This window comes from Schistocerca nitens, chromosome 6 (assembly GCF_023898315.1).
Source record: "Schistocerca nitens isolate TAMUIC-IGC-003100 chromosome 6, iqSchNite1.1, whole genome shotgun sequence".
Taxonomy (NCBI): Eukaryota; Metazoa; Arthropoda; class Insecta; order Orthoptera; family Acrididae; genus Schistocerca; species Schistocerca nitens.
The window spans coordinates 196,388,746-196,403,047 of NC_064619.1; the positions used below are offsets into that span (position 1 = coordinate 196,388,746).

Below are 14,302 nucleotides of genomic sequence, written 5' to 3' on the forward strand. Positions count from 1 at the left end.
GAAAAAAAAAATTTCCAGTGTAAGTCAGTTCCGCAGTACCAGATTAAGTTTCGGTGCCATACTCTGTTATAACCTACACTGACACTTACTTATAACCACCCGGTACGTACAACCAAACAAAAATTAAGAGAATTTTTTATTTTTTATTTCTTTACTCTTGAGGTGATACTTAAAACTTTATGAGTAGCCCTGCTCCTTGTGCGTCAGATATGTGAACAACTGTATAACTATTTTCCAAATTACTATTCTAGGACTAATTTTCAACACAACATGAAAGTAACATTTCATAGCTGAGTTGTACAACATATCGATGGCAGGTAATGAAAATCTCGTATGTCTGTGAAAATCCTTATTTCCAGTAACCAGTATCTCTTTTATCAAACAGAGATTAGAATGCGCATGAATTTCTCTAATCTGACGATAACTGGCCTTCTACTACATAGTTTCAATTGTAGAAGCTTTATCACTTTATGTAAGTTTTAAGAAACCATCTTTGCTTCTCCTGTAAAATTCAGCAAAATGGATTACGCGGTTTTCATTCCCTGCTATCGATGTGTCTATAGCATTATACAGTGTGTCTCATTTATGATGGACACCGCTAATAACTATTTGTCTAGAAGTAAAATTAAAAATGTATCAAGCAGATATTGTTCACATATCAGCGGGACATTACCCAGCATAACTGCTTTCCTTGTAAGATTATTCATTACAAAGATAAGAACAGGAGTACGTTTTTTTCAAACAGCACCCTGTATAATTTATTCGCTAATCCACTTCCTCTCCTCAAGACTGCGTCGGGCATATTTTAGCCCCCTTTGATGTTTATCTAACAGACTTCCCCACTAATATGAAATCTCATAGGAAACATTATGAAACTATACATATTTTTTCGTTGTTTCCTTTCTTTTAAATTTCCTTTAGTCATTTTGTGACGTTCTAAATGCGATAATGTGATATGAAATCGTTATGTAAATTAATACCGGTTTTTTGGATTGTAATAGTATTTTGATCGTATCTGTGTATAATGTCTATGAGTTTCTGGAAGCTTCGGTTCAAGAGGGAAAGTGGTATCCGTGTGAAAGTTTTATGAACGCAAGAGAGATAATTTATGAGCAAATTAGTTCAAGGAGGGACTCAGCAATGTTAAAACAGGCGGTTGTGATAAATCAAATTATTTGTAGAGAAGGCAGTTATATTTCGTTAAGAGAAATGTTTCTGAACGGTTTTGGTCGGAAGGCGAAGTTTGGAAAAAGGGAACGTGCAGACTAGAAGAAGAGGAGACCAAAGCAGGAGGGTGGAAGTGTTAAGTCGATCCGTCGCGAGCGTGGTGGGGATCGGTAAAAAGTTTCGTTAAATTGTGGAGAAAAGAGTGGTTTTAGCAATGCTTACAGAGCAAAAGGTTTGGAGGAAATCCGAGGTAGAAATTTTGAGACGGAGAACGTCATTATTTTTCGCGAGGAAATGCTAGTAGAACATGGAACACCCCGGAAGATGGCTGCTGCACTGGTTTTGCTACAGGTTGCAAAAACTGTAGCAGAGTAAAGAAATTTATTTTGGAGTCGACGCAGGAGAGGAAGCGCAAGAGTAAAGGCATCGGGAGAAGAAAGAAGGAATTACAGGCAAGATCATCGCAGAAGACGACTCAGAGCGAAGAAGATACCGAAGAGGCATAAAACCTAGAATCGGCAGCAGTCAGGTTAGGAGAGTGCCACTGTGTCGTGACGTATTCCAAGCAACCAACAAAACTAATCTGCGAGTTATTGAAGGACAGACAGAGACTGTGTATTTTATTGTTGTACGGATTAACGAGTGAAATTTGACCTGTTGTGTCCTGTGCTCCGAACAGCGAATCGGGTTGTTCTTAGATGGTTTAGAAGTGTGTGAGGACCAAGCTTCCGATTGCTTATTTTGGATTGAGAGTAATAAAGCGACGACTCGATATTAAATTGGACAGCCAGGATGTAGTCATTACTGAATGTGAAAATTCCGTATTCGTAATTTTAACCCAACATATCCCGTCCCGCACTTGTCGAACCAGTTTTGTTTTATTTACAATGTGTCCTGTTCGGAACAGCACACCGGAGCCACAACTTAATTTTATTTCGGTTTTTGTGATTAATTTTGATAATTAACGGGACAATCATCGCCGTCTTAATACAGCTGAGCGAAATTCGAGTACAGAAGAACATCGACTACAGAGAACCACGCTGCAATCTTCACGAGGTAGGCTACATCTGTGACTCGGCGATCAACATGTCGCTACTTGTGTTGCTGTGTCGTACCCCAGCAGAACATCATATTAAAGTGCCCACACGTAAAGAACGGTATCAGTATTCCTTAAGACGATAACTGACCGATAGTGTATTAATTATATTTGCAACACATACGTAGATTTCTCTCACTGTCAGAACTATACAAACAGTTAACATGTTGTCGTTACGATATACAAAAGTCGTGCTTTTTTTTTCCTCATTGCACGCTCGATGTGTTATGTACGAAAGTGTATTCGAAGTGCTTGTTTTAAGGTTAAAAGTAAAGTCACTTTACCGGAATTTAAAGATACAAAACTGAGTCTCTTATGAGAAAGAACTCATTCTGAAGTATAACAGCCTCGTTGCACCCTCGCTCTATAACTACGGAAGTGTTTTCGAAGTGATTATGAATGAGGATAAAAATAATCTTAATTTACTAGAGCTTTCAAGATCAAAACTGCGTCCGTTGTGAGAGAAAACTCATTGTGAAGTATGACAGGACATTTTAAGTGACACATTCTACGGAAGTCCTATTAACTTTCACTGCTTTCAAGTACTAATGAATACTGTGATTAATCTAACTTCAGCTACGATTCGGATAGTCGTATGCTGCTACTCATACAGTAATTAACATTTGGTTATTAGGATCGACCTGAGCTGTGCCTACGTTGATCCGTCAATTCACGCCAGCAAACACATTCTCTTCACTTACTCTGTTTACAGAAAACTTATTTGAATTTACCTACCCATACATCTACTATTCGTACCAAAGAGTTAGCATAAAGTAGCACTGCCAAGTTAACTGTATGAACTTTTTTATTAACGTAATGTTTATGTGCTCGGTTTACTGCGATACGTCTTCTAACAGGTCTTGAGGAGAGAAACTGGACTACTGAATATATATAAAGAGTGATATTTAAAAAAAGGCGTACTGCTCTTCATATCCTCGTAACAAACGAAGCTACAAGACAGGCAATCATGCTTGTTAATGCCCCCGACAGATAACCAGCATTTGCTTGATACCTATGTTTAATTTTGCTTCTGGACAAAAAGTTATTCCGGGTGCTCGTGCGGAACCAACGTAATATGAAACGCCTAATTATCTGTAATTAAGATCAGACATAATAATAAACAAAAACCCATCGAAAACAGCACAGAAAGTGAAACAAGTTTTGATAAGGCAAAAATAAACAAACTGTATCTTGTAGAAGACGTAATTTCTTTCCAACAGATTTGAAGAGATGACAGTAAGGCGGCGGGCACGTCGCATCGATTTAAAATTTTGTTGTAAACCTATTGAATAACAATAATGATAGGCTATGGATTAGGTAAGGAACGTTGTCCAACATTTAAATCCACGAACTTGTCACCTTCGGGCGTTGTGGCGTAACAGACCACACATGTACGTGAATTACAAAGTGACCTTTCGGACGTGAATTCTTGCTGTAGCTATCAGTTAGCCCTGTTGAACCGACATGCTTGGAGAAACTCTCTCTTGCGCTGTGCACTTTGTTTTGTTTACAGAAAAAGAGAATACCCGGGCTCTCCTATGGACAAGACCAGTTTGGTAGCAAGCGGATCATGCCCAACAGCTGGGCCTGCGGCTGGGGGACTTAGCAAAGGAAAACTACCGGGAATTCGCGTCACGGCAGCACCACTCGCTCAGGCAAAGCATCCAAACTAGCGCCCAAGCGATCTGCAAGTAAATTCGAGGCTTCTATCAACAAATGGCCGAGCAGGGCGTTTCTCTGTTTTGCGGGTATTCCAGGAGTTGCGAAATAGGTGGTGAGTATGTAGAGAAAGGTCTAATGTTGCTCACAAAGAAAAATACCCCCTTCGTTCTGCCAGCGCAGCCCGCCGAAAGTCGCCTACACAGGTATGATCTTATCCCAATGTATGTGTGCACGTCACTGTTGACGAAAAAGGTCTACGAAATGTGGCAGACATTCGTTACTGCAAACAGCAAAGAACTGTTCATCCCTTCACCTCCCGTCCCCCATTAAAACCTGCATAAGCATCCCACCCCGGTAACGACGCTCAACTTGTCCCAGTCGTAATCATGTATCAAAGTATAACATCTTCAACCCTTGTGACTACAGTGTGTTAAATATTTTTTTCTGGTTTAATTAAGGGGACATCTATTAACTACGTGAGCTCAAAATGTGGCAGGGGATCCGGCTAAATCTCACCAAATCTCGTTTAAGGGGGGGGGGGGGGTGGCGGGGAGGGGGGGCACTGGAAATCCCTCGTCAACTTTTTAGTTTAGAGAATATACATTACTATAATAGATAAGATTTTGCTTTATATAATTAATACCGACCACAGACAAAATTAAAGTGCCTACCAATCATTAAGGTCTCACTGAACTGAACTGAACGTTTTACACGTGCCCATATCCGGGATTCACCAATTTTAAACACGTGCCGCACAAGTATTAGATTTCATTCGACTGCGTGTCAGTCAGTGAGGTAGTCGTGATATTGTACGAGGCAAATGAAACCAATATTTTGTGTTCAACATGAATTGTATCAAAACTTTTGCAGGGCTTCTGTTAAGCAGCTTAAAAGGAAGGCACAAACAATGGTGCCTTTCAGTGGCAAAATACTCGAAAGTAAAGTTTCAGTGACATTTTATGTATATAACTGCCAGTAAGAGGTCAGTTTTTTAAGGATCCCTCAAAACGATTAATGCAGTTTTCGTGGAGTCTTTTTGTTCGTCTGTGTCTATCTGTCAGTCCGAACACTATTCACCGTTAGCATGCTTGAAATGAAACATTTTAAATTACTTGTAAAAAAGAAGGGCTAGTTCACTTTGTAAATAAAACATGGTTTTATTAAAGTGTTTTAATCAATGTGTAAAACAAATAAAAAATAATTTTACGTACTTTTATCCAGCTACGGGGTAAACCTCACAGCAGAGGGAGGCTCTCACCAAATCTCGCCTGGGGCGGAGGTGGGTTCCAGATTTAAAAAAAAAAAAAAAAAAAAAAAAAAAAAAAAAAAAAAAAAACCCTCACGTAAGTAATGGACGTCCCCTAACTCAGGAGTTGCTACTGGCAATCAGTTCCTTAAATTATTCCTTTTTGAATAACAATTCTGTCAATTTCATTAGTTCCTTATCCATTAAAACAATAAAAGTAAAATAAGCTGTTTATTGGAATCTAGTTCTATACAACTAGAAAGGCATCTGTAAAAGCATGGATATTTCAGAATGTTACAGTATTGAAACTTCCTGGCAGATTAAAACTGTGTGCCCTACAGAGACTCGAACTCGGGACCTTTGCCTTTCACGGGCAAGTGCTCTACCATCTGAGCTACCGAAGCACGACTCACGCCCGGTCCTCACAGCTTTACTTCTGCCAGTATCTCGTCTCCTACCTTCCAAACTTTACAGCTCAGATGGTAGAGCACTTGCGAAAGGCAAAGGTCCTGAGTTCGAGTCTCGGTCGGGCACACAGTTTTAATCTGCCAGGAAGTTTCATATCAGCGCACACTCCGCTGCAGAGTGAAAATCTCATTCTGTTACAGTATTGTTTTGAAAATGCTATATGAAGAAATGAAACGTAACGACACAAGTGTTTTGTCAATTCTAGCTTTTGTACCGCGACAATGGAGTTGTGTACCGGCCGCTCTCGTCCGGCTTTGGCGCCATTGCCCGTTTTCTTTTGTCAAAGATGAAAAACGCTTTTAATCAAAGTTATTTCACAACATCGAGTACACTGAGGCGAATAACTGCTGGTGCGTTGACGGCCAGTCCATAAAATGAGCGCCAAACTCGCTGTGATGAGTGGAGCAGGCGACATATAGAGCTCGTGTAAGCTTTGGTGATGACCACATTTCTAAGATGGGTTCGTGACTTTTCAGTCTGTGTACACAATGACAGCATAGTTGTTTCCTGAAGTTGCTTACAGTGAGAAATGTGACGTTTTGTTGCTGTTCAACGTATCATATACTTCCTTCTGGCATCTGCAAAACTCAATTGCTACCTTCTTTAACGCTGGCTTGCTGAGATGAGTGTGATGCGTCCGCATGTGTCACACTTTGGAAGTTCATCAATAGTCGCTCTACAAGCGGAGAAGACTTATGTGCTATCTGTAAGTGAATTATAGAATATATTGTAGAGCGATAGCCACGATGATTTCAACGCTTCGCCGATACATAGCGACAGAAGACGCCATCTTGCCCTCTGTAGTATCAGCGGAACACGCTCTGACTCAATCACGTCAATAAAACCTGAAAAGACAATTCTGCAACATTATGTGAAGAGGAAAAACATTGCTTGAGATTGCGACGAAATTCAGTGACATGTTCTGGCTTTATAACCAGACTTTTACGAACGTCTAGTGTATAAACAGAGCATACGCTTAAGAAACTGTTTCGTGATTTGTTGTTCAACACTGTCCTCGTACATGAACTTACTTCGAAGACACCAGGAAAGTAAGGAGAAAAAGATCAGTGTCCTCCTATCACATTTGTATCTTGCCATTTTTTTCTGTTACAGAATTCAGTGAGTTGACAAAAGTCGCAGCATACCACCTAATACCGTGTCGGACCTCCTTTTACATGGCGCAGTGAAGCAACTGGATGCGACATCGACTAACAAGTCGCTAGAAGACCCTTGCAGAAATATTAAGCCATAGCTGTCCATAATTGCATAAGTATCGCCGGTTCAGGACTTTGTGCACAAACTGCCCTCTCAATCACGGCCCGTACATGTTCGATTGGTTTCATGCCGAACGATCTGGTTGGTCAAATCATTCGCCCGAGTTGTCCAGAACGTTTTTCAAACCAGTTGTGAGCAACTGTGGCTCGATGACATTGCACATTGCCGTCCGCAAAAATTCCATCGTTGTTTTGGAATACGAAGTCCATTAATGACTGCAAATGTTCTCCATGTAACCTAGGATGATCATTTCCAGTCAATGATCGGTTCATTTGGACCAAAGGATCCAGTCCATTCCAAGTAAACACAGCCCACACCATTATGGAGCCATCGCCAGCTTGCACAGTGCCTTGTTGAGATGCTGGGTTTCACGGCTTCTTGGGGTAAGCGCCACACTCGAACCGTACCATCAGCTCTTACCTACATCGGGACTCATCTAATGAGGCCACGGTTATTCAGCGGTCTAGGTCACGAACCCAGGAGAGGCGCTGCAGGCGATGTCGTGCTGTTAGCAAAGGCACTCGCGTGGGTGGCCTGCTGCCATAGCCCATTATCGCCAAATTCCGCCTTACTGTCCTAACGGATACGTTTGTCTTATGTTCCACAGTTATTTATGCGGTTATTTCAAGCAGACTGCTGTCTGACTATGCAAACGCAGCTGCTCTCGGTCGTTATGTGAAGGCCGTCGGCCATTGCATTGTCCGTGTTGAGAGGTAACGCCTGGAATTTGGTATTTTCGGCTCTCTCTTGAGACTGTGGATCTCGGAATAATGCATGCCCTTGAAAGGTCTCTGTTGGATTCCTTTCATGTTTGATTTCTTAAATCTGTTGTCATTTATGGAATAAATTCCTCTTCTAAATTTACTGTGGCGTTTCTGATTATCTGGGAGGAGACTGAGTAGTGGAACGTGTTACTTTTACACGTAAACAAGAACGATCTGTCACACTACTACACTTTAAAACACAGTTTATATGTAATTCATGTCACACAGTCTCATACGGAACCTACATCCGCTTTCTGTTATATACTGTATGTGATAAGATACTGTCATCCCCCTTCCCTTCTGTGTGAGAGGATGAATGATCAAATGTGTTTGTAGTTGCATGCTTGAGGGTAGCAGACAAGGCTGTCTGCTAGAGAACAGTAGGACCAACGTCGGAACAGGTAGCTACGCTTTCTAAAAGCAAAGAGGTTTCCATCCTTTGTATGGTCCTGTCCGTCCGTTGTCATGTTGGTATAGGAAGCTGCCCCTCTGGCCCCTTCCGTTTGTCTTTGTGAGCCACCCTCAGGAAGCACGCTCGGTAGTAGGCAGTTGCAGTCTGGTAGAAGGCAGTTGCAGTCTGGCGGTGGCGAGCGTCTGAAGTGGTAAGATCTCCGGCTAAGCGCGTGTCTGCTAAGTCCATAGGACAATGGATTTCTTAAGTTCAGCCTAACCGAAAATTTAATCACCTCGATTTCAGGTTTAGCTCTAAAATATCTAATGTTATCTTAAATTGCAGCGCAGTATAATTCTCGTGTGAAGTTCAGATTATTTTCCGGTAGTTGCTTTGTTACTACTTTGTGAGTAAAGTGGAACCACGTGTTGATCAGTAACTCTAACTGAGATCAATCTTAAATGCGAATGCTTGTGTGATTATAACGTCTCGTCTTGACAATATTTTCAATATAGCAACTTTTCTTTATGTTCAACCCACGTGGGGTGTCCTTTGCGAGACCAGTACCACGTGCTTATATAACTGTTTGACTCGTCAGGTTAACAGTAAGACGTTAATAACCAGTTCGAGGTTTTTCTTTTGGAAATTGCTTTTGATCTAATTTATTTTAATTATCAAAATTATTGTGGAGTTATGCGCTTTGTGTAAACCAAGTTGACCACGTGAAGCATGTGGTGTAATCATCAAAGTAGCCCTCAGCTATTCTTTTCGTGAAGATTTCACAAAGAGTTAATATGAATTTAGTATACCAGTGTGTGGTAATTACATGACGGACAGGATTTTGCTACGAACGTAATTTCTTAGGGTGAAAATTTGAATCTGTTTGTAGTGGTTAACTTTCTCTTGCATGCGTTTCAACGTTCTTTGTGTGTTGTTTTATGAATGCAGTGTTGTATGCAGACTCCCAATCTTGGCTCTATATTTGATATGTTCCGTAAGATTTTCACAATCCTAAATGAGGCACCAGCTTGTTACGAATAGAATTTAATATGCTGAAATTTCAATGACCAGTCTTAAAAATAAATTTCCAAATATAAACTGATTTCTTTCTTTTTATTCAAATTCTCCTTTATATATATATATATATATTACCGGTTGTTGTATGACTATTAAAAGATTATCATTAATGTTAGTCTGTTTGGGAATTTGGTAAACCTGGACTAGATACCTGATGAAACAGTTGCTTAGTAATGCAAGATTAACTTCCCCAGACAGATCACAGCTTTCAACCCGCTTTCATTGGCTATTAGCAGTAACGCTTTCAGCATACCAAAATTAAAGAGAAAACGTTACACCCTAACGACTTCCAAAATGGAATGTCTCCTGCATCTGCCTCCAACTACCACTCTGCCTTCACAGTCTATTAACTGTCGTCGTGCGGTCTTATCACATCGGACACGTGTTCACATTAATCACATGAGTACGAAAGACAGTTACGCAAATGCGCTGCCCTTTTATAACTTGTGTATCCGATACTACCGCTACTTGTATATGTGCTACCCCATGCCTTTCGTCACCTTAATTCGTGTGCTATCTGTAAACGAATGACACAATATATTGCACTGTGTTGGCCATAATAATTACAAGACATTGCCAATAAATTGCAGCAGGAGACGCCTGCCTGTCCCTTGCAGTATTACTGTAACACGCTCTGACTTGGTCATGTTAATGAAACGTGAGAACGTAATTCGGCGACATTACGTGAAGTGCAAAGAAACCAGTTGAGACTGCGACAAAATTCATTTTTATAAGCAAAGTTTTCCGAACGTCTAGCGCATGTGCAGAGCATACGGTTAGGAAACTGTTCCGCGATTTGTTCTTGAACACTGTTCTAGCATATGGAGTTCCTTCGAAGCCATAAATAAAGGAAGGGGAAAGAGATCAATGACTTCGTATTAAATTTTTACCTTTCCATTTTTTTATCGTAGAATATAATTCACGGATGATTACAAACATATAAGAACTACTATTGCTATTAAAGCTCACTTTTTGTCCGTGTCTGGTCCCTAACATGTAATTACGGAAACATGGTTCCTCCTTGAGCAAACACAAATTATTGCTTAATGCCGTAACATGGTTCGGTGAATTTCCACCGTCGTCAGTTCATTCATCTACTTTGTGTCAAATAACACAAACAAAAATTCTATTGATGCTATTTGACAAAAGCAGGAAACATGTTTGTGTATTGAAAAATAATAATTTGTGTTTGCTCAAGACAGAACAGTATTCCCATAGTTATATACTGCTACTGCTACACCATGCATACGCTAGTCTCAAATATTTGTTCAACGATTATGTGGCAAAAACTGTAGAAGAGGAACAACGACAGCACGGATCCTCTTAACATAATTCCAAGAACCAATGTTCGAGGCAATACTGACTATTGCTGCTTCCAGTAAGCCTTCCCCATAAGAATCATAAAGAGGAAGTCGAATACTAAGTTTTCCCTGTCTAGCAAACTGATTAGCGTTGTAATTAAAATTATTTTGGAGGACCTGAAAAGTAAGATATTTCTCACCATAGATTTAATGAGAATGAAGTAACGTTGGACTTCTTTGGGTGACTTCGCTCTAAAAGCAAAATAAGAAGCCTTCGAGAAGCTGGCAAGAGTAATTCCCACTGACACTTGAGTATGCCGCTGACTGATTTTTCAGCTCTTTCCGAATCTCTCTCATCTTTACAAAATGCTTGATCGACAGCTCACACGAACTCCAAAACTATTGCCTGGTCAACACACGAACTCCGCAACTTGTTCAAAGCTTCCCTGAGCCAGTATCCGAACTCTGCAACTAGCAGCAGACCTGTGATTTTCTTTTAAACGCTTCTCGCAACTCATCAGTAAGCCATATTGTACGCGTGGATATTACGCTACGGACTAGTATTACATTCTTACGCATGTTACAAAATATACAAAAAAGTAAATTAATAACTAGAATGTCCTAATTGGCAGAAGGATGTCGGAAAAGTGCTTAAAAACTGGAAAGTACATAGAACGTCGAATTGCCGGCATACGCCGAATTAACTATTGTACGCTGTGGATAAAATGTACTTAGAAAGTATTATTTGGATGTATGTCTTTTTTTTTGACAAAAGTGTAATCGGTTAAAGAACGCTTTTAACGGTTTAGCACTAGCTATGGCACGCGCATAATTGTACTGTATTATTAAAAGTATTCCACTGAGAGGATGGGCGACTAAGGCAATCGAACAGCTACGCCCATATAATCAAACCTCCTTTATTGTTAGATACTGCTAAATTATACATTTAACATCACACAGCCCACATGATCACTATCAGATAATTGCACAGCGAGATTATACAGATTTAACATTGTCTAGTTATTTATTTGACGTCTCGCGATTTTCGTTTTTCAAATGCGCAAATATCTGAATGACCTGCAGAAAAATTAGCACGTTGTCTCTCTTCTCATGAGCATTATCCAAGATTAAGCTCATACAAGATTTAAGAAACCGAAAAAAAAAGAGAAAATTTCCGTGTACGACAGCAGCTAGGTGTTTGCTACAAGAGAAGCGCAAAATCCCCCCCTCCCCCCAAACACGCACGCGCGCGCGCACACACACGCACGCACGCACACACACGCACGCACGCACACACAAGCACACACAAACACACACACAGACACACACACACCAACAGCCGAAACGGAAGGGGAAAGACGCAGTGATAATTCCTTTCACACAAATTCTACCGATCATTAAGATCAGCGTACAAATTAATCACCTATCACCAACAGTTAACTTCCTAAATTAACCTCCGCCATAATCCATATAAGCTGTATAAAATTGGTAACACGTATTGAAGAGGGATGACTCAGGTTAGCACGGTCAAGCGCGCACGCGAACGAACGCACCCACACGCACGCACACACACACACACACACACACACACACACACACACACACACACACATCTACAAATATAATTGAATAAGCGGGAGAGAAAAGAAAATGCCATTTAGCCACGGCGAATGAGAAGCAAAGTTGGAGAGGGACAAATATTGGAATGTGAAATGGAATTAGTTATGCAATTAGGAAGCTATGTTGAATAATCTCCTTTACGTTGAGACATAGAACCGCTTAAGACACTATCTGTTTATGAAGAATTATTTATGATGTTGTCAAACACATCAACACCACATCTGAACTTCCCTGCGTATTTCCTTCAGTTCTTGTTCCATCCTTTCTTTCCTGTTCCCACTCCTTCCTCCCTCTGTACACTTGTCTACTCCCCTCCACTTTCTCTGCCCCTCCCCCATACCCCCTCCATTTTCCTTGTCTCTCCCTGCCTCTCTCATTCGAGTCGGCGCACATGCACGGCTATCTATGTGTCTACATATGCCTCTCTCATTCGAGTCGGCGCACATGCACGGCTATCTATGTGTCTACATACCAGTAAAATCCTATCCTAAAAAAAAATATCGCCCTATGCAGTGTATAATGCTCACATAACTAATAATTCGATACCTGTGTGTAGTGATTAACAGAAGTCACCCTCTCTTGTGACGCACTGTCTATTAAAAAAAAACTGCAATAACACAGAATAATACTAGACAAGTGGGTCTGAACAGCCTCACGTAACTATGGAAGCTTATATAACATTATGCACATCATCGCTCCTCTTAGGTAGCCGCGTGGTCTAGGGCGTCTTGTCACGGTCCGAGCGGCTCGCCCAGTCGGAGGTTCGAGTTCTCCCTCGGGCATGGGTGTGTGTGACGTCCTTGACGTAAGTTAATTTAAGTTAGGTTAAGTAGTGTGTAAGCTTACAGACCGATGACCTCAGCAGTTTGACCACATAAGCCCTTACCACAAATTTCCAAAAACAAAAACTCTCAAACGCGCATAAGTAACTTATTTACACAAGGTTTTAGAGAGAAACTTGTACCACAATAGCGAATGTGAGATGATCAAATGCGGTAACGCAGATGACAGCTTATTCACATCTTACAAGAAAACTGTTTTCGATATCTGGCCACGAACATCAAACAACCGAGTAAGCCTTTGTTCGTCTACGTGCAGATCTGTGCGGAGAAAACACTGACTGTTGCCCCGTAACGTCTTATGCTGCTTGTTGTGTACGCCTGTGAATGCTTTTCAGTGTGGCAATGGACAAAAAACACACTTTTTGCGGATGACAGGCCAAATAACGACGTACAAACTGCTGCACACTTTTCCCTTTCGCGACGCACTCTTAGGCCGTACTCGCCTCGGGCGACTCACCTAGGAGCGAGGGCGGGAAGCGGTGGTCCACGGGCAGACTCTCGGGGCTGGAGTGCGGGGGCGTCAGCGGCTCGGGCGCCCCGCGGTACACGATCATGTCTCGCCACTGCTCGCCGGCCTCCGCGCGCCACCCCGCCTCAGCGCCGACTGCAGGCGCCACCCTCCGCCGCGCGCCGGTCACCCCCACCACCGACCGCCGCCAGTTGCAGCCCCTGCCGGCCTCCCCACCACGCGGACGCAGCCGGGGCCGCCTATTGGTCCGGGCGCCCCGGGACCCTCCCCTCATTGTTGCCGGCGGCGAACAAAAGACGCACGGGGTGCGCGATGACAGTTCGCGACTGCAGCGCCGACTGCGAGTAGTTTGCCAGTCCTCTTAGCACACATGTCCGCTGGCTTTGTCCTGCGAAATGGCGCAAGGACGACTCTTGGCGTCCGCCTTTTTTGGTCTGGAGGTTTCTTCCTGCCTTGTAATCCACGGTCGAGATAGAGACGTTTATACTGCACCGCCAATTGGCTGATTAGACCGTGGGAATATTGAAACTCAACCTTCACAATTCTGCTAAATTTTTCATCATCTTTTTCATTATTTTTATTTGAGAGTCGGAACTGATAAAATAATGTACTGGAAATATTTCCACAGCTACACTGTGCTCATTTATGTTTATACAGTAATTCTGAAGGTGATATAAAGTACAGGCAGATTACAGCAAGAAAAGCACCTTTGATACAGAGGAATTTGTAAACTTCTATACAACTCTATACCTTAAAATGGAAGTTTCCTGCTCGCTAATGTCTGCGTTATTCAGGCTAATCTCAGGGACTACTGTAGGGATTTTGATCTGGTTTTCACTAATAGATGATCGATCACGAGGAGGGTTCGTGTGCATACAAATACTAGTGAACCCAGCAATGCCTCGCATTGTTAAATGTGTTTGG

General features: G+C 41.7%; 1 protein-coding gene across 1 annotated transcript in view; it reads right to left on the reverse strand.

The window, feature by feature from the left end:
• Positions 1-13,497, reverse strand: part of LOC126262625 (LIM/homeobox protein Lhx3) — a 221,824-nt gene extending 208,327 nt beyond the window's left edge. The window contains exon 1 of the mRNA XM_049959383.1: positions 13,367-13,497. Within this exon, the coding sequence (XP_049815340.1) occupies positions 13,367-13,463 (97 nt within the window). The 5' untranslated portion in view covers positions 13,464-13,497. The remainder of the gene's footprint in view (positions 1-13,366) is intronic.
• Between the last annotated feature and the right edge of the window lie 805 nt (positions 13,498-14,302).